At 40.6% G+C, this 20,811-nt stretch overlaps 2 protein-coding genes across 6 annotated transcripts in view; one reads left to right on the top strand and one right to left on the bottom strand.

The window, feature by feature from the left end:
- Positions 1 to 1,971: 1,971 nt before the first annotated feature.
- On the bottom strand, positions 1,972 to 9,003 carry DDX5 (DEAD-box helicase 5). 4 transcript variants are annotated; one of them, XM_065897479.1, is made up of 14 exons: positions 8,841 to 9,003; positions 8,373 to 8,545; positions 7,025 to 7,190; positions 6,591 to 6,687; positions 6,377 to 6,510; positions 6,199 to 6,264; positions 5,809 to 5,950; positions 5,566 to 5,726; positions 5,304 to 5,476; positions 4,855 to 4,965; positions 4,552 to 4,613; positions 4,371 to 4,430; positions 2,882 to 3,106; positions 1,972 to 2,678 (listed from the first exon to the last, which is right to left on the bottom strand). In XM_065897479.1, the coding sequence occupies exons 2-14, from the start codon at positions 8,414 to 8,416 to the stop codon at positions 2,275 to 2,277; spliced, it is 1,845 nt and encodes a 614-aa protein (XP_065753551.1). In that variant the 5' UTR covers positions 8,417 to 8,545; positions 8,841 to 9,003; the 3' UTR covers positions 1,972 to 2,274. The 4 variants fall into 4 exon arrangements, with proteins under 4 accessions (XP_065753551.1, XP_065753552.1, XP_065753553.1 ...); XM_065897480.1 differs by lacking the exon at positions 8,841 to 9,003 and having other exon boundaries at positions 8,373 to 8,579; XM_065897478.1 differs by lacking the exon at positions 8,841 to 9,003 and having other exon boundaries at positions 2,275 to 2,678; positions 8,367 to 8,416.
- A 337-nt stretch (positions 9,004 to 9,340) lies between these two features.
- The window catches only part of CEP95 (centrosomal protein 95), a 59,195-nt gene continuing 47,724 nt past the window's right edge, over positions 9,341 to 20,811 (top strand). Inside the window, exons 1-6 of one of the 2 annotated variants that reach the window (XM_065896835.1) lie at positions 9,341 to 9,468; positions 10,913 to 11,041; positions 12,123 to 12,230; positions 15,328 to 15,438; positions 18,234 to 18,339; positions 19,745 to 19,860. In XM_065896835.1, coding sequence (XP_065752907.1) covers positions 9,450 to 9,468; positions 10,913 to 11,041; positions 12,123 to 12,230; positions 15,328 to 15,438; positions 18,234 to 18,339; positions 19,745 to 19,860 — 589 coding nt within the window. In that variant the 5' untranslated portion in view covers positions 9,341 to 9,449. The remainder of the gene's footprint in view (positions 9,469 to 10,912; positions 11,042 to 12,122; positions 12,231 to 15,327; positions 15,439 to 18,233; positions 18,340 to 19,744; positions 19,861 to 20,811) is intronic. The other variant, XM_065896836.1, reaches the window with a different exon arrangement.

Here is a 20,811-nt window from a genome sequence, read left to right as displayed (position 1 = left end):
CTCTAGTAAAATGCTGTCCTGCCTGCCCTCTCCTGGGAGTGCCCGTTGAGGTTGTGACGGGGAAGGAGTATAGTCCCCTTACATATTGGTGTTAAAAGGGATGCCCTGGGCCAGCAGCACCCGCATCACCTGGAAGCGTTGCTTAAAAAACAAGCTGCTGAAAAGGGCCCAGCAATATTTAAACTCTCCAGGTTGACGTGGAGGCACACTGACAACGAACCATTCGTTTAACAGAGTTGTGTCTACCAGAGTACCCTTCTAAAAGGCCCTTCAAAAATAACTTGAGAAAACCTGCTTAAAACGGAGATCCAGGACTACGGAGCAGACTTCTGGCTTTACAGCTCCATTTTAACACTTGGAAGAGACAGTTTATGTAAAGGGTAGCAGCTTAGCAATGAACAGAATATAGGAAGTTAAAATTCATCACATTTAAGGTGGTGTTGGACACATTCAAAAAATCATTCCATACAGAACATGTGAAAATTTGTTTAAAAAAAGATGCTAGTAAAACGGTATTGCTGGAAAGCAATTATATTAACTGCAAAGATGGGTAACATTTGTGTGTTTTCCACACCCCGGAAACACACGAGAGGCCTAAACGCAAATAAATAAAAGAGAGAACGGGGAGAAAAATCACATTTATTAGTTAAGACAACCACAGGCTGGACACAACACACATGCTAAAAAGTGGACTGTCTTTTAAAACTTACTTCAAAAGGTAAAGAGTTAAATATTTTCCACAGCCCCACAATCATTTAAGTGTTTACAAAATAAAAGGCCCACGTTAGACACTGAACAGAAAATGTAATAAATACTCCAACCTACCCCAAAAGCTTCTTGTAAGTTAAAAGTCATAATGAATTTGACTAATCATGCTATTGAAAACTGTTCAATTACTAGAGCCTGAACCAGTTTTCAATGTATTAGTCCTAAAAATACCACTCATTATCCTGCCCCAGGAAAATTCTAGTTCAGTTTTACATTTTAGACATAAGGCATTAACACCAATTAAAGCCTCACTTTAATAACCAGTATTTAAATGCAGTCTCATAAAGACCTTTTCTCTTCTTGCAAAAACACACACACCAGAGCTGCTGGGAAGACATTCAGGTCTTAATACTTCCTTTCAGTGATGGCTAGAAGTAAGGTTGGTGAGCCAAAGTTAAACCTAAAGCTACCCACTGGATCTTTTTAGCAATAAACCCACGTTGACCCTAACAGAAGGACCTATAGCGTAGTCTCCGTGCTTTTGGTAACATGGCTTTCCTCTAGGTTAACCGTTAATTTCGAGGATTTTCCTAATGTTCATTTGAACATAAATACACCTTACATTTTGAGTTCCCTGAATTACTGGACATTCATGACTCTCAGTGTGACTACAGTTAAAGAGTCCCAGGAAGCCTGTGAAACGAGCATCTCTCTATACTACCTACACTAACACTGAAAACAAATTCAAACTTAGCTCTTGGCCAACCATCTTTTCAAGGGTGTAGTCTTTTCAGCTTCGTTCAGTATTTCAGTTAATTCATAACATGGCCAGGAGCACAAATATAATCTCTTCAAAAATAAGTTATTTGGAGAGTTCTCTAATTATAAATTTTGCAAAAGGAACAAGTCATCTGTGTTCTCACACTAAGCAGTCTGAGGGTGGGGCTATAGTTATTTCCTGTATGTTTTAGTATCTCATTTCACCACTTTGCTAAGAGACTATTAAATGACTCACCTGATGTTGAGAAGTAAAGAGCTTTTACGCAATCTAGCCTAGAATTGTTAATCAACCTAAATCAATCGCATTTTAATCCTTAAAATAGGAACAGATCACAGGAAGAAGGGCCTTCTGATCTTCCCACTTCCCAAAACGAAACTATAGAAAGGAGCACTCAATTTAAGTTTTTATGATTAAAAAAAGACCATCTAAGCCAAGTTTTACATGATATTATATATGTAAAATAAAGTACCATTTCCACTTAATTCAGTCTTCAAATATTTTTTATTGGAAGGCCATGCATTGCCTTCATTTATTGTATTTCAAATCACTGTACATTTACTTTTGTGAAAACACTGCCTGCATTTTCTAGTACAAAAAAAACCTAAAAATTGTTTCAGGAATGTAGAGAAATATCCAACTTAAATAGCGAAAAAGTGCACCATAATTACTGCTGCACTGCAGTCATTTCTGCATTTCCCATGTTTCTTAAATAACTATCTTGTCTGATAACACACGATATAAAGAGCAATTATGAAAAACAGACATTTACATATACTTCTAAAGTCTTATTGAGAATATCCTGTTGGCATTGGATAACCAATCATAGGCGCAGCTGCAGTAGCAGGATATGCATATGCCTGTTGGTTCATACCATTGTGCATATTTGCAACATTACTTCCATATTGCTGAGTGCTATCATAACCATTCTGGTAAGTCCCTGTTGGATTACCAGTCCTAAAACTGGTCTGTATACCAGCAGACACAAAATTACTTCCAAAGCTCCCATTGGTGTAATTTGCAGCACTGTAAACACCATTTTGAGTTTTTGCCCCAAAATCTCTCTTAAGCAGACTAGAATAACCTCGGTCATAATTTTCCCTGTCTCTAAATGTATTAAATCCACCCCTTTTGCCCGCAGAGTATCTGTCCCGACGGTCATCCTTCATGCCTCCTCTACCCCTGGAACGACCTGTCAAGAAAAAAATTGCAGACTTGATTATTTCCATGGCATAAATCATTACTAACAAAAGAATTAGGTCTATCTGTGAAGTATTTTTTCAACTCCATTCTTCACTGAAGATTTTACTCACCCGCCAATACCATTTAAAATTGATTTGTAGGCAATTAGGTGACCCCAAACCACCGACATTTCTTATCAAAGGTTGGTCTTACCTGAACCTCTGTCTTCGACCAACTGAAGCAATTTGGGATTAATTGCTTGATTAGCTTCACGAAGCACAGAGATAAGGTCGCTCACTTGCTTTATGTTATTAGGTGTAAAGAAAGTGTATGCTGTGCCTGTTTTGGTACTGCGAGCAGTTCTTCCAATTCGATGAATATAATCCTCTGAGGAGTTAGGGTAGTCATAATTGATGACAAATTTCACATCTTCCACATCTGTAAGGTGTTGCAGTGTGGCAAAATAGCAATGTACGGAGTTTTGCACACCACAACAGCCAGACCAAAAATAAAAAGTTAGACAATTGTATTCCCAAGAAGGTATGGGCTGCAAAAAATACAGTTAAAATGGTTATCCATTCCCTGTAGGAATACCATTGAGGTTGGGTGGGGGGGGGGGGAGGGGGGAGAAAAAAAGAAAAAGCACACGTCATCCTTATGCCTCATTACCCACCCAATGATGGAGCCTGTCAAAAGGACGTGTGTATTCCCTAACACATTCCCAAATTAACAATCCCCTTACAGATCATCAAGTGACATCTGAATGCTTCTGCGCAGTAGGGCCACTATTAAAGGTTCACAGCAACCTCCTCATGTGCTCTCGTTTTGAGGACCTTTCAACAAAAATATACACGGTCCTTTGCATTACACACTTATCAGAAGTTCAAAATTCTGGCCACACTGCTTGTCTTGCCAAGACCTTACAACCGCAGCTGCAAGAAAAACATACCTGTCCCCCAAAAGTTGTTTTTATGCACTGTGTCTCGTCTAGGCAAGCGCTTCCAAGAAGCCAGGATTCACTTGAGAATGTGTCTCTCTCTGGCAGGTCTCGACATGACGACTACTGTGCAGGTGAGGGAGGAACTTTCAAAGCACTGCTTTCTTTTCCCACTGACTAAGTGTGAGAAGTTGCTCCTGCTCTAGATTTTATGTGCCAGTACTCACCAATTTGTAAAAGGCTTAGTACCTTTTAAAGCTGCTCTCTCCATTTCAAACTTGAACAAAAATTTCATTGAACATTGAAGTTTGGAAATATTTCTTCGACATTTCAGCAAACTCACTGAAACTCAAAGACCCACAGATCACAATAAACAGTTTGAAACAATGCTGTACCATGGCAATCATGCAAAGCATGGGACAGAATAAATACCACGGCAGTGAACTGTGAGGATAACTTCCATTTTTTTCCCCCGGAGAGAACAGTTTACGGGGCAGAGGTGGTATGTTCTGCCTTTTGAAGATTACTGGCACACTTTCAGCTTTTCACCTCTCTAATCGACTGGAAGCAGCCAGCCGATCACTAGTCCTCCATCCCCCTCGAGTCCTCCGATTGTCATGCCTAGGCCTTGCCACAAAGACTGCACCTTTATATGAAAAAAACTTAGAAAAAATGCAGAGGTTAAAGAAAGCAATAAACTTTCTTTAAAAAAATTATATGGAGATCTTCTGACAAACCAAGCCATGAATTCGAGTTTGTACTAACCTAGCCCTCTGGAGGCCACATCTGTAGCAATCAGAATAGGAGCCTTTCCATGTTTGAATTCTGCAAAAAAAAAAAAAAAAAAAAAAAAAAAAAAAAAAAAAAAGGCACATATATAATTACTGACATGAATGGAATTTTAGGTTTTTTTTGGGGGGAGAGGGACTTCACTTGAAATACTTACCATTTAGAACCCAGTCACGTTCCTGTTGACTCTTGTCACCATGGATACCCATGGCAGGCCACCTAAATTAAAGGAAAGTTACGTTAATAATCTCATTTAAAACCTCATAGATTTTAATCAACTGATAAACCATTTTTGGTCACAGACCCTTTTAATTTTGCCTGAAGTAATGTATATACAGTCTTACCTATACTACCAGATTATTCCTACCTTTGAAATGCAAATCTACCACCGATTAAAGTTTGCCCTTCCCCTACACTCAGCTCTAATAAATATCTGCTTCAATGGAAGGAGTCCACATACCCATCTCTCCTCATTTTTCTAGTGAGTTCATCACATCTTCTTTTGGTTTCAACAAAAACAATGGTTTTATTCTCCTTCTCACTCATGATCTCTTCCATTAAACGAATAAGCCTTGAAGGAAACAAAAAATTGTGAATTCTAAAAGAAGTCCACGGTTATGATGAGCAAAACAATAACTTTAATCTACATGGCTACAAATTAAAAAGAAAACACCTGCTTAACCTTTCAGTTCTACCTTTGGTCCTTAAATAAACCACAGGAGTCTTTTTACTATAAGAGCGCTATACTAAAACGGTGATAGCCAACAAGTACCTGAATGAAAGCAGCAAAACAATTTTCAGAATGACTGACAGACTAATTTCAAGTTAACATTCAGATTACACTCAACTGAAAGTCACTTTTAAGAGAACATTTGAAACAATTTATAAAGTTTTTATAGTCAAACTTACTTTTCATCCTTTTCTACATCATGACACACATCCACAATCTGAAGAATGTTGTGATTTGCACTCAGTTCTAGTGCACCAATGTTTATGTGAATATAGTCTTTCAAGAAATCTTCAGCAAGCTGTCTTACTTCTTTTGGCCAAGTAGCACTCCACATTAGGGTTTGCCTATCAGGCTAAAGATTTTTGGATTTAAAAAAAGCATTGTATTCTAAGAATGGATTTAGAGCTAAATTTGAAGAGAACACATTTGAAGGGCACTTACTCTTATCTGATCCACAATCTTCCTTATTTGGGGTTCGAATCCCATATCAAGCATTCTATCTGCTTCATCAAGGACAAGGTAAGTGGTTCTTCTTAAATTGGTTTTCCCACATTCTAAAAAGTCAATCAGTCTTCCAGGTGTTGCAATACAGATTTCCACACCTTCAATTAAACACACAAATGCAACCATGACATTTAAAACTTTCAGCACCACCAGTGACAAATAATAAACCTTGTTACATACCTCTCTCCAAATCACGTATCTGTGGTCCCTTGGGAGCACCACCATAAATACAAGTGGACTTCAAGCGACATGCTCTACAGTATTCAGCAGCTACTTGCTGTACTTGTTGGGCCAGTTCCCGAGTTGGTGCCAGCACCAAGCACTATAGAAAGAAAAAGTGGAACACCTTTACCAGAGTCCTGGATCCTAGTTTTAGAGTGACAACTTACTAGTGTTACACACTGGCAGATGACTTACTCTGTCAATACCCAAAGCAACTTTGTCTCTAGGTAAATTGGATAAGATCACTAATATCTCTCTATAAAACCAGCAAAAATTGACTTTTGCTATACATTCCACAAATTTCTACACTTCTAACCAAAAACTCATAGAATATATATGTAAACTTACAATAGGCCCATCACCTCTCTCTAGAAATGGCTGATGATTGATGTGGACAATGGCAGGCAGCAAATACTGTTCAGGGAGAAAGCAAACAACAGAAGTTATATTCAAATACTTCTAGTTTAATTCCCAACCACTTTTCTCTAGCACATGTCACATAACTCGAAAGTTCTCCCAAACTTACAGACAACGTCTTCCCAGATCCAGTTTGTGCTACCCCAACCATATCCAATCCACTTAGAGCAACTGGCCATCCCTGAGCTTGAATAGCTGTGGGTTCAGTAAAGTTCTGCCTTGCAATCACATCCATGACGTTTGCTGTAATTATTGACAGCAATTAAAAATCAGTAATGCCAAGAAAAAATTAAAAAGAAAAAGTGGGGAAAACTAGCACTTACCAGGGAAGTTTGCTTCGTAAAAATTCAGGACTGGCTTTGGACAGTTGTGACCTCTGACTGTAATTTCCTTGCTTCTTCTGTACGTCTCTACCTCTTGCTACAAAACAAATCGTAATAATCCAGTGAAGTCTCATAACTCCCACTAACTAAAAATAAGGCCCTGAATTTATAATTATCTACTTTAAGATGATCTTCAAAAATTTGGATCCATACAGAAAACTGCATGTAGTACAAGAACCACCTATTATGTTACACTCAACTCTTCCACGTAAAAGTCAACGTCCCACCTCTCCAAAAGTGAGTAACACCTCTTCCCCAACTACTTACTTGGAAAACATGAGTTTCCCAAAATTTGCAAGAAATTTCTAGTCAGATTCTGATTCACTGAAAAGCTAATGAGTTATAGCCTGAAGAAGCCACATAAAATTACTCACTGCTGTACGCCTAGCCAAATCAGGGTGCTCCTGATAAAAATTCTTCTCAAATTTGGGCAGCTCATCAAGATTCCACTTCTTTTTAACCAGTTTCTCCCCAGGGTTTCCAAACTTCTTTCCAGATAAGGGCCCTGCCCTACTTCCTCCAAATCGAGGGGCACCAAACCTAAAATTAAAAAAAAAAAAAGTTACATTTTCAAACACGTACAGACTTACTTACCATCCCTGGGCATATGCTAAAGATCAATGAAAGACTGGAGATGGAAGACCCAGCTGTCCTTAGCGATTCTTTCAAAAGCCACAATAAGCACCGCATCTCCCTCATTTCGCGTTGTGCTAAGTCCACACCACTGAAGCCAAATCAACAGCCCGAGATTTTACCAGGTCGGAAACTGGCTGCCCGAACACTAGTTCCGATTACAAGGATAGACAACAGCTGGTGGCTACTAATCTTTTCCACAACACTAAAAATTAAATGTTTAAGAACGACAATAAAGAAAGAAGAAAGCAGCTTAATAGTGACGCTATTTACCAGCCATCCTAGAGCAACAGAGCTTCGGTTTTAATGGATAACGGAACAACACAGGCAGTGAAAGCAGAACAAGGAAGGTGGTCTCGGAAACAGTCACGCAAGCCAATCGAGTTGGGGGGATCCCGCAGGACTCCCGACCGAGAAAGCGAAATTATATAACGCAAAGAAAAAGAGGAGGAGGAGCTGGAGACTACCGGGGGAGGAGTCCCGACCCGGGCGGAGTCGGCCGGGCGGCGTTCCCGCTGGGGCGGCGCTTCCCCCTTTGTCTCGCATTTCTCTCTGCGCCACATTTTCTCGACGCTGCCATTTTGAGCTCCTCCGCCGGGCGGGGTAACAAAGGCGCCGCCGCCATGTCCGCCGCCGGCATTTTCTACCCACGGCTCAGCCACATGGCCGACTCCCGAGATACCTCCTACCCTCGCCGCATTAACGGCTTCGGAGGCGGCCCCCTCGGCACCCACAGAATCCCTGAGGCCCCTAAAACTCCTCCCGACAGGTTGCACCTAAGAGCGGCGACTTTGCCTCGAAGCACTGCGCTTTCCTTCCCTAAAAATACGATCCTCGAAATTCTCCCAACAGCTGCTAAATCATCGAGACCGCGATGCCCCCCTCCCACACAAAAGGCGTTCTTGAGAGTCGTTAACAGGAAACTCCCGGTTTTGGACAAATATCAAAATGGCGCAAACCTTCTTCAATGGAGGAGGCCCAAGGATAGGCTGAAGAAGGCGAGTTTCCACCGCCACCCCGCCCCCCACAACCCTCATCGGCCTCCCATCCCCCACCCGCCGGGCCTGACAGGTCGGTTCCCACACTCGCCCTCGATCCCGGCCGCGGTCTCGGTCACTCGAATAACCCGACATGGCGTCAATGGTTGCGGTTGGCGGGAAGCGAAGCGGAGAAAATCGAGCGCGGCGAGTCGCTGGAAGTGGCGCCAGCAAAGCCTTGCGGAGGCGGCAGAGGCGGACGGACGGCGATGACAAGAACCGGTGCTACCGACAAAAGACCGGTGGAAATGAATGAGGTGCCGGCGGCGTCCCGGCAGCCGGTTTTATAGCCTGGACCGCCTCCTCCGCCGCAGAGTATGCTGGGAGCCGCTCTATGACCTAATCACTCCGCCCCTGCGCAGAGGCCGCAACGCCAGCCGGCGTTCCGGAATCCGCCATGTTATCGCCCCTCCCCCCGAGGCCCCTCCCTCAGCTTCTCCCATTTTTCGCCCTTTACAAGGGTGGGTCCACCCGGCCACCCACCACTGGGATGCCTCAGCTTGAACTCTTTTGACTTCACCTTTTTCTCGTCTTTCACACTTCAAGGAAGCCACCGCACCCTTTTCCCGGTACAGCCCAGACAATAAAATGGCCAGGCCAGGCTAACCCACTCTGTCCACTTGGAGGTGTTTACGTCTCTAGCGAGCCTTCACGCCCATAACCAACCAAGGCGGGAAGGCGGAGCCTGACATTGTCACGTGGCTGCCCCCTCCCACCGGGTGAGCGGGCCGCACTACTTCCCCAGTTGGCTTTGGCGGAGGAGTACAAGACGGAATAGCTCACCGGAAGTGCTGTGCTAATGGCCCCGGGAGATCGGCCTGGACTGCTGGGTGACCTGGGCTGTCAAACCCACCCACCCGAGAACCTCTTAGCGGGAACTGGCCGGTGGAGAATAGTTTCTAGAGCCCGCAAACCGCCGCTCGGCACGTGCTGCGAAAGGAAGTGCTCCTTTGGTGACCAATCAGCAGCGAGAAGCCGTTTTAACGTCCCTCCCTCTTCCACCCTTCCTTCGCGGCACTTTCGTTAGATTCTCCTTTCTGTCACCGCTGGGTTTGCGCCGTGAGGCCCTCCTAGGACACCGTCCCGCGCGCGCCCGGCTGGGAGTCCGGCGGCGACCTGCCTCCGCGACATGGCTGGCTCAGAGGCTGGTGAGTCTCGGCCTTGAGCCCCGGTTGTGTGTGGACTGAAGCCGTACAGTCGAAGTCCCCGAACGCCCCTGCCCATCTTATTTTGAGGCCTCGGGCAGGTCTGGGCTGCCGGTGGGGCTCGTGACAGACACACCCCGTCGTAGTCGGCGGGTTTTCGGGATAGGGTCTGTCAGCCCCGCTCCCCGGCTCCTTTGAAGCGGTCGAGCCTGATTTAGGGGCGGGGGGAGAGAAGGGCCCTGCGGCGAGGTCCGCAGCACGCCCGCGTCCTGGCTGCAAAACGGGCTGTCAGAAAGTGCCCTTCCCCGGACAGCGATTTCTCTGGGGAATGTGCCCTCTGCTCCTGCATTGTGGGGACTGAGGCCATATCTGCATCTGTTTTGAACTTCTGAGGACTGGCACTGTAAATATCTGTTGATGCTCCTCCCAAAGTAGAATAGTGGTGGACTTTTCTCTTCAGTGCTTTCTAGAGTTAACCGGCTTTATCCAGCGCCGATTTTGTAAAGCGAATTGATTTGGTTGTCTAGGACGCTTTCATTTCTCCAAGACAGCGTTCAAACCAGTTGTCATTCTTTGGTCAGCTGTGAATAATGGGCATGGGGAGAGGGAGATAATGTGCCTTGAAGTCACTCTTACACATACACACATTTATTTCTAGACATACTGAAGATGACGCATACGGAAAAGAATTTCCCCCTTACTCGCCAGTTATTTGAGGGAATAAGTGTTTTAAGCTTGCTAAATTACCTTTGGTCGAGAAACCCTTGAAATAATTTTGCTAATCCCAACAATAAAGGGGTGATACACATGAAACTTCGACACTATTGGTAATGTGCTAGCTCTGAATTTAGAGACGTTTTTATGTATTTCTCAAATTTTCTTTCATATACATCAAATATAATTAAAAATAGAACAGATGCAGTAATGTTGGTGTCATTACTCCAGTTCTTAACAGCCTAAGTTAATCCCCACCTGTTTGGCATCAGAGACGTTCCACCTTGAACAAGATAATTGGGTAGAAACATGACTAATGCTATGGGGAATTTGAAGCAACATCCATTAATTGGTTTCTAGTAACCTCAAATTATTATTCACAATCTGTCTTATATAAAACATAATATTCCTGTTTATTTGTAAATGTGTTTTAAATGAAAAGATCTACGTATGGCTTGTAAAATGGGGACTATGGTAAGTAACTTAAGATTTTAGGTTGCAACAGTGAAAATTGGATTTGCATCATAGTTTTGACTACATTGGAAGTCATCTCAAGAAATTAAATACATCTTTTCAAAAATCATGACTAGGAGGGTCTTTGAAGTTCTCTAACAAATTCTTTATTTTCTATAGAATTCAGTGTCTGTTTTTGTGGGGAGGGGGGTTTAAATGAACGTATATGATTTTTTCTAGTACTAGTTAAGGCTGATCTTTTCCCTTCCTTTCCCAACAGAGTGGGTAACCATTGCCAATAATCTTCTTTTGCAATGTCATATACACCTGAGGATTCGAGAACTAGAAGACTGTGATGCTGATGTTTTTATTGCTCTTTATCAGTCTATTTTGGGAGAAAAGGTACCAGGTAAGGGTACTTAAAAGTGGGAGTAATAGTGTCTATATCTTAGGCCATAAGTTTCTAGGGTTTTCTAGTTAGATCCTATAGTATATATAAAATCTTGAGTTTTCTCTTTGCGTACATCTTATTTCTATTTAAATAATAGCATTCATTGCCTTAATGAATACCTTAGGAGACCCACCTGTAATGACTGCCTTGGTCATCAACTGTTTAATCATTCATAATGCCCTGTGAAAGTCACACCTTTTCTGTAAATGTACCTTCATAGTTCTAAAATCGAGTGGAATTTGGAAGCTTGTTGAATCCTGGTATTTAACCAATGTTACGGATAAGAATTGTTGTTTGCACTTTGTTCCTGGTTAAATATCTCAGAGTTCTTATCCATAGATTGCTCTGCTGCCTCTGTATCTTTATCTAGTTTATAACCATTAAGCACTAAAGTTTTGTGAAGTCTCTCTTCCCTCCATTACCATGAGTCAGTGCCCTCATCGCTTTCTGGAATAATGGGATGGCCTCCAGCTGGTATCTTTGATACTAGTCTCAACTCTCTTTAGGGTTCAGAGGCAGGTAGTTATTAGACCAGTCTTTTAGAATACTTTTTTCATCCTTCCCCAAGACATTCATCTTCCTCAGTACCAGAGGAGAAACTCCAAATTTAAGTTGTTAAAATCTTTCTGCATTATGCTGATCTTATAAACCTTTATACCAGTAATTCCCAATAGGCTGCTTTAACAGGACATACACAAACCCCTCCTTCACACCTGCCTATGGCTATAGGTTAAAGTGTCCCTTGTATTTTCTCCCTTATTAGAGTATTAGCATCTCCTTGAATTCAGGGACCTTTTTAGCTTTCTTTAACACAGTGCTTATTATAGAGCATGTTTATATATATGTTGGTTGAATAAATATTCAGCCATATTCAATCAAATATTCAGCCACTAAAGATTCTACTTTGTGGAATTCAGGCTCTGTTTATCTGTATGTTATAGCTTGCTCTGTTTGGGCAGAGCTCAGAGGCCTAGTCAGAGACAGGTAGATGAAAACTTGGACTCTCATAGATGCAAAATTATGTAGTTTTTTCCCACAGACCTCATAGCTATTCCCAGGAGTCAAGAGGATGAAGCTCACAATGTACAAGCAGTAATTGATTCATTGGCTTTGGATTATCTGCAGGTCAGCTTGTCTCACATAACAGGTTGGTATATACTTAACCATCAGATAATTTTGCGTTTTACTAAAATAATTTGTTTTGTAGCATTCTAGATATTGTTTAACCAAATGAGTAAGCTTGTGAAATAGACCAAACAGCAAGACTGAGCCAAGACAATTCACTGGTATAGTTAAGACAATCATCCTTACGAGCTTTTCCAGGAGTCATACACTGAGTTTGGGATAGGTCTAAGATACAAGAATCCTAGCTGGTAGTTTGAGGTGTGTTTTGTTGTTGTTACTTTAAAGCTCTCAGTCTCCTTGTTTGTAGTTGCTAAGAATTAGAAACACCTAAATGTCCGTTAATAGGGACAGGTTAAATAAATTATTGTAGCTCCATATAGGGAACTACTCTGCAGCTGTTGAAAGATGACTGATGATGCTCTGTATACAACGTTCCATATTAGTGGAATGATCTCTAATATATGCTGTATGAGGAAAACGTGTTGTGGTTATAATGCTAATGTGCAGAGTATGCTACTGTTTGTAAAAACAAAGGTGGGGGGAAAATACATGCAGTTGATTGAATGCCAAAGGACTCTCTAGAAGCATATGCAAAAAACCTGTAATACTGATTACCTCCAATAACAGGAACTACAGGGCTGCAGGACAAGGGTGGGATGAGACTTTTCATTTTATACCTTCTGAACTTTTTGAATTTTGAACCATGTGAATGTATTACCTGTTCAAAATAAATAAAACCATAAATTGTTTTTCAGCCTTTTTCCAAAAAAGTGTACGTGCTTGTATTCAAAAGCCAGACATACCAAATACATTTGTAAATCCCTATTTTTGGTAAATAGAAAATGAGGATTAGTTCAGTAAATTATTACAAGCTAATGAACAGAGGGAATCTTGGGGACTTGAAACTATACTTAAGTCACTAAGCGAAGGTTTATACTGTTTTATTCTTTGACAGTCGTTAAAAGAGGTATATGTTAATAAGGATAGGTCACTTACATCTCTTATTTTGATACATCAATAAGAACAGATTTTTACAAAAATACTCTGTCTTAAGTTTTTTAGTGCAGTTCTAGGTGAATGAATGTGGTAAACTAGTTTGGAGAAAATTCATTTTGAGGGATAACCCTGGGATTTCCCTGTTCTTTTGAAATTTGGAATGGCTTTATCACCCGAGTAGAGTAATTTCTGGTATTTGTGTTTACTAAATAAACATACTGTACACCACGGTTGTGTCTGCTTATAGAACTTTTTGATGCAGAGCTGCCCCTGACAACTCATACCCACCCCATCCCCATGGAAAGTTGCGAAACTGCTTACCTCCTCCAGTAGACTGCAAGGCAGCTTTTTACTCCTTCTGTGCTGTTTAAAGCAGTTTCTCTGGGACTTCCCTGGTGGCGCAGTGGTTAAGAATCCACCTGCCGATGCAGGGGACACAGGTTCGATCCCTGGTCCGGGAGGATCCCACATGCCACAGAGCAACTAAGCCCGTGTGCCACAACTACTGAGCCTGTGCTCTAGAGCCTGCAAGCCACAACTACTGAAGCCTGCGCACCACAACTACTGAAGCCCACCCACCTAGAGCCCGGGCTCTGCAACAAGAGAATCCACCGCAATAAGAAGCCCGTGCACCACAATGAAGAGTAGCCCCTGCTCGCTGCAACTAGAGAAAGCCTGCGTGCAGCAATGAAGACCCAACACAGCCAAAAATAAGTAAATTTATTAAAGAAAAGAAAAGTAAAGCAGTTTCTCCTACATCATGAAGCACTGCATTCTGGCGGGCAGTCTTAGTTGCTGGGTTGGCAGAGTATGCTCCCCATCCTAGAAACCAGAAGTCTTGGGTATGTCCTTGGGGTATGCTTGTGTATCTTGTTAAGCCAGAAAACATAGGGCTTAAAAACAAGATTTCTGTTCAGCCGTTTTAAACAAAAAAACTCTCAAACATTGATTATCTTTACTAGAGTGTTATAAAACATCAAATTTCTGGTTTAGGTTTGTTTTGCATCATGACTGAAGTTATGAATGGCTAGATCTCAAATATCAAATTCCAACTCTGCCTCTCCCATACTTGTTTGAATTCATGCCAGCTCTGATCTCGCAAAGGACAACCCAGGTGTCTCAGCAGTTAAGTTCCATCCATACCTGATGTTGATTGGAGTCCATTTTAGGTGACATTAAACATGTCAAGTTTCCATGCTTTTGCCAGTCCATGTTTTGTTAACATTTCAACTTAACATTTATTAAAAATCTATTATAGGCCAGATACTGTGCTAGGGACTGTTTAAAGATTAGTTTTAGGTATAAAGCGGGTATAGTGGGAGGTAAGGCTGGAGAGGTTGGGGGTGAGGTGAGATTAAAAGTGGTTTTATATGCAGGGACCCATGGTCAGTTTTATTTATTTATTTATTTTTTATTTTTTGGGGTACACGGGCCTCTCACTGGTGCGGCCTCTCCCGTTGCGGAGCACAGGCTCCGGACGCGCAGGCCCAGCAGCCATGGCTCATGGGCTCAGCTGCTCCGCAGCCCGTGGGATCCTCCCAGACCAGGGCACGAACCCGCGTCCCCTGCATCAGCAGGCGGACTCTCAACCACTGTGCCACCAGGGAAGCCCCATGGTCAGCTTTTAATCAAAAAATGGCATAATCTATACAAAGTGGATAGGAGTTAACAAATTTCAAAAATTAGGAATTCCTGATGAGAGTATCCCAAGTATTTTGTGTGTTTTATATTACTCTACTGCTATTGTTTTCAGAACAAACCACTATCTGAAAGTGTTCCCTCCTGCAATTTTTTTTACCAACCTAATAAAGTTCAGCTTAGTTGCTTTATTTATACTTCAGTATAAAACTTAGAGGATGAAGTCCACTTATTTTGCTTCTTGATAAATGAAGGACTATGCCAATGAATTATCAACCATACTATTCAAGACTACCCCTTTTTCTTCAGATATAATCAAGCATCAGGAAATTAATGTTTTTAATATTTATAATATTTTTTCTCCTGGATTAATTTATAATCCTTGTATCGTGAACAATATTTTCACAGTGGTATGTCCATTTCAAAATTATGAGGCTTTCAATTTCTTGGTTAATTTTTTTAATAGCTCTGTATTCTGTGTTCAGGAGAAAATATAGTGAAAGGAGATAAAGAATCTATTAAGAATCTCCTAGAAATATTTGATGGGTTACTGGAGTATCTTACAGAACACATCAGTGAAACATCTCACGAGAAAAGTAAGTTTAAGAAAAAAATTTGGTTTGATTTATATTCTGTGTTATGTCTCTTTGTCTTTTATCTTTTTGCCTATTTTTCTCCATAGGAATTAGAATCACTAGTACACTATATCTGATAAATTTAATTATAAATTAAATTTCAGTTCTCATTGTTTCAAGTGGTTGAAACCTCTATCCTAGGCTACCATCATGTCTTTCGTTAACTTGGATATTGCTTATAAGTTACTTTAAAGCTAATCTGTAATAGAAAGCTAAATCTGACTAAAATTGCTTACTATCCTATTATTACGTGAAATTCCTTACTCCAAAATGTTCTATGTCAGAACTGCCATTTTTGTTATAAATTTGGATACTGGGGAGGCATCAGCAGGAAGGGTTGGTACATTTCTGTCTCCAACCTACACTTCAGTTTGTGACAGCGTGAATATTTTTTATTTCACTTGTCAAGTGACTCAGTTCTCCAAATCGTAACCGTTTATTGTATGAAATTTTGATATTATGTTTTTTAATGATAAAGATCATTATTGCTGTATTATTTTCCAAAGGTGTCATGGTTATTTAAACTGGAATAAGTGCTATTCATAATCTTTGGCTCCATAAATCCCATTTCTAGGGATTTGTCCTAAGAAAATAATACCAAAGAAAGGTGCTTGAAGGTCTTCATGCAATGTTATTTGTCATTGGGGGAAAAAAACAAAACAAAGAACTTTATGTCTTAACAGTTTGAGATTGGTCAGTAAATAATACTGTATGTATTAATACACAGTGAATAATATATGACCCATATTAGAATGGGTTTACTATTGTAAAGTTATCCAAAACAAGTTTTTAGCAGTAATAGCAATTAGTATAAATTCTAATACAAATGAAGACAAAAAATTGGGGCAGGCTCATCATTCCTAATTTTCACATTGTTGATGGTGAGACCTATGCTGTGAATATAACATCTGAAATTAATCTTAAATTCTTTAGTTAGAGATAGTTTTCTACCTTTTATCCTTGTTGCTGAAAAAGACTTAAAAGCATATAGAGATAAGGCCTAGAAGGAAAGAAAGATTGAAAGGCACACCACACTGCACATTTCTTTTTTTTATTTCAAAAAACTTGAGTTTTGAGTGTTTAATATATGTTAAATATCAGCCTAGGTAGTCTGGGAAGATTCAGAGCTGCATGCCATGTTTATTGCTCTCAAAGAAAACTATACTCAAGTCAGGGAGACTGCCATAAATACATACAGTAAAAACATCGTAGGAGAATTGGGAGGGAGTGAATGACATGGAAAAACTCACCTAATTCAAGGCTACCAGTAGCTATTTCGATGCTCTGTGGCTTTTTAGTCATTTTAGCAGCAAGAGTAAGGGGAAGAAAACTACCTAAAAGAGTAATTAATTTGAAATGTTCTAACGACAGCAGTCTTTATGATGTAGTACTTGATCGCGTGTAGGGGAGGGATGATAGGCAGTGGGAATGGAGAGGAGGACAGAAATGAGGCTGGTAATAATGAAATGCTGAGCGGGGGATCTTCCCAGGGGAGATCAGTAGGATATGATAAGCTTAGTGCTGCTAGAAGGGAGTTTGCTCAGATGGGGCCTCCCTATGTGATAGTACTGTAGTTGGAGAATGTTTTCTGAAGTCTGATTCTCACCTTTGCAGGTCCAAGTTTATATAGCAGTATTACCTAGAGCTGATCAGAATCTTCAACGTGCCAATTAATAATGGGAAATAAATCTGTATTATCACTAGTCAGGTCAGGTACAGAGCAGTTTCTTCTGAGCTAGCATTATCATTTACCGCTGAAGATCAAGGGATTTGAAGGCAGACTATGGGCTTAATGCTGCCACTCACTGTATGACTCACTAAGTTTCATCCCTCACTGTAGGACTGAAGCCGTCTAAGCCTGTTTTCTCTTCTGAAATTTTTTCATGATTGTAGTGAAGGTTAATAGATATGCATAAGTAAGTTAGCATTGAGCCTAGCCCAGAGTAAATATACAATGAATATTGACTAATGTTGTTAAAATGTTGCTTGGTGAATATAGAAACAGAAAAAAGTGAAGGTGGTTGTTGAAATAGGAAATCTTTAGAAGTGGGATGGGAATATCCAGACGGGTATATCTGAAGTAGGAGGTTTCACCCACATACCTCCTGAAATCACTTCCCTAGTGAGTTACTGCCACTGTGAAAGTGTATTTCTTAAGTATGTTGGGGTAGAAAATAGGTTGAGAGTCTTTTTTTTTTTTTTTTTTTTTGGGGTGTGCTGTGTGGCATGAGGGATCCTAGCTCCCCGACCAGGGATTGAACCCGTGCCCCTACAGTGGAAGCACAGTCTTAACCACCAGACCGCCAGGGAAGTCCCAAGGTTGATAGTCTTAAGGAAAATTTCATCCACACCTTGATGTGGTCTCACTCTTATCTTAGGCTAGGGCATGATTGTCTTGGAGCTTGAGGTAGGCTGACATAGTCATGTTTTTCTGAAGCCACATCCTAGTCACCTTGCCTCAGATATCTCACAGATATCTCTAACTCACAGATAGAGAGGTGTAAAGAATACTAAATGAACCTACCACCTGGCTTAAAAAATAGAACATTGCTAATACAACTGTAGACCCTGCTTTTAAAGCAACACTTGCGTGCTCATTGCAAGTAATGATTTGGTTCTCACTTCACTTTCACAAGAGCCCAGTGTACCAGGAAGGGGTTGAGGGTATTTTACTGTCCTTACCTCTACCCATCCCCTGTAGAGAAACAGTTGTATTAACTTGGGTTTTTGGTATTGCTTTTATCTGTTCTAAACAGGTGAAACTGGACAGCGTTCTAAAGAATCCCATCGAGGAGACCCTTTGGAAGAGCGAGAAAGTACTAAAGAATCCAGATCATCATGGAAAAGAGTTTCTTTTGAGAGGTAGCACTCAATGTGTGTGAATTTAAGCAAAACAAGTTATGCTTTTCCTTCTACTAAGAATTAAAATTGTACACAATATACCAGAATGGCAGCAAAAAAACAAAGCTGATGTGAAAATTTACTAACTTCTCATGTTTTAAACCTCCCTGAGGGAGTTTTAAGAACCTCGAGCTATATATAATACTTAATTCTCAGCATTAGCCACCTACTTAATTTAAAACATTTCCCTTAATCATCAAAGTAATTCATGTTCCTTGCTGAAAACTTGGAAAGTACAGAGGAATAAAAAAGAAGCAAAAAAAGAAAAAAGATGAACTGTATCATTCAGAACTAAGTAACTGCTTGTTAACATTTTGTTGTAATTTAGCCTTCTTTACTGTTTTTTCTTTTGGGGATTTAGTCGTATTGTCTGTATAATTTTGTTTCCTGCATTTTATAGTTTAACACATCAAGTCTTTTCCTAACTTGATAAACTCTTTACAATCAATTTTAATCACTGTATAACATATCATGCATATGGGTGCATCATAATTTACTAAACCACGCCTCTGAAGTGGAGGTAGTTATTCCTTTTTTCAAATTATTATTTTTTAATGTGATACATACTTCTGTTTATTCTTTCTCTACTCTGCTTCCACTCATATATTTAAGCTACATTCCGAGTGGAAGACTATGAATGATATAAGGCTATTAAAAGTTGCCAAATTACTTTCCCAAAAGGCTGTGACTATTTAAATACCCACCAGCAGTATAAAAGTACTGGGTTACTGCACCCTCATCAACCAGTATCATCGACCAATACCAGAGTTATAAAATTGCTGTTTTCATAGGCAAAATGTAATGTTGTTGCAGGTTTGATTGTACTTCTGCTAAGTAGAGGTTGAACATGCTGCTATGATTTTCCTTTTAAGTATCCAATTATCAGTTTTTTTATGGAGTTTGTCATGGTTTGAAAAGCACAGGCAAAGCCTTCTTGTTTAAATATAGTATGTTGTAGAAAATGTGTCTTAAAGGAGACCATCAGGAAATAAATTTTTTGACTTTATTTTTCATTATTAGATTAAAAATAACAAAAGTGCAACAATTAAAGGATGTTTAATACAAAATTAATATCCTACCTAGATTCCCTTCACTTCCACACCTCTAAAGTAACCAGTATTTATTGTTCTCTATGTATATTCGCCTATACATTTAATCCTTGACACTTTATACACAGCTTTTCCCACCATACGTGTATCAGTTAAAACAGTTAAGCAGCAGAAGGAAAAGTCTCCTGTTTTCTGCACATAACAATGACGAACCTGAACATCCATATACAGGCTACTTGAAGCAGCTCTTGGGGTCCTCACAGAAAGGGCCCTTTGTGGTCAGGCCAGGCCATCAGTAAGTGAGGAAACTCTTTCAGGTGCTCCTCATCATCTGAGGCATTGGGCCCCTCTTGGGGTGGAGATGAAGCAGAAGCCACTGGTGAAATAATTAGACTTGGAGACACAGCACACACCTTTTCTCTAAGAAGTAATGGTGAGTAGTTAAACTTCACATATCAGTTATTGTTATTCAACATAAAACTGTGAAAATGTAAATAGTTATACTTAGAAGTGTTTAAAAGTTGAGAAGAATAGAGAGAGCCCTAACTGGACATCAAAATTGAAATTCCAGAATACTGCCATTACCTACTGTATATGAACAGTTGTCCAGAATGAGTCAAGTGGGAGGCCTAGGCGCATGGGCAAATAGGTGGATGCAAGTTTGTCATGTAATATGTGGGACTTGATACCCTAGGAAGAAAATTCTGGATGCAGCTTAACAGTTTGGTCACACTCAGAATACCCCCTAAGTATAGTTTCCTGAGCTGGGTGACTCACTTTTTTCATGGTGTCAACCAAGTGTGTACATCCAGTGGCAGTTTTTCTCCCAGGCTTCAGGCCATATTTCCAACAGTCCCTGCTTATACACAGTAAACCTGAATATCTCTCAGGCCTGTTTTGAGACTCTTACCTTGCCCTCCTCCAGCCATCCCACTTCCTGTTCTGCCCATCTTGGTTGTCTTGCTTTTCTCTTGGCATCATATAGTTTCTTTTTTCTTTTCTTTTTTTGGCTGTGCCACGCAGCTTGCAGGATCTCAGTTTCCCGACCAGGGATTGAACCTGGGCCACGGCAGTGAAAGCCCAGAATCCTAACCACTAGGCCACCAGGGAACTTCCAACATCATATAGTTTCTTTTGTTGGAATGCTCTTCCTTTCTCTTTCTGGCAAACTCACTCTATACAAAGCCCAACCTCTGAGGCTCTGTATTCCTACATTGTGGTCTTCTCACCTTGATTATTATGTAAACTGTGAGTTCCAGGGACAGTAGCGACCTCATATTCATTCAGCAAATACTTATTTAATGCCTTCCCTTTGCCAGGCAGTGGTGATACAGTAGTAAACAGAAGAGACACAGACACAAATCCCTTCCCTTATAGAACATAT

The sequence above is a fragment of the Phocoena phocoena genome, chromosome 19 (genome assembly GCF_963924675.1).
Source record: "Phocoena phocoena chromosome 19, mPhoPho1.1, whole genome shotgun sequence".
NCBI lineage: Eukaryota > Metazoa > Chordata > Mammalia > Artiodactyla > Phocoenidae > Phocoena > Phocoena phocoena.
This window is presented reverse-complemented; position numbering and strand designations above follow the sequence as displayed.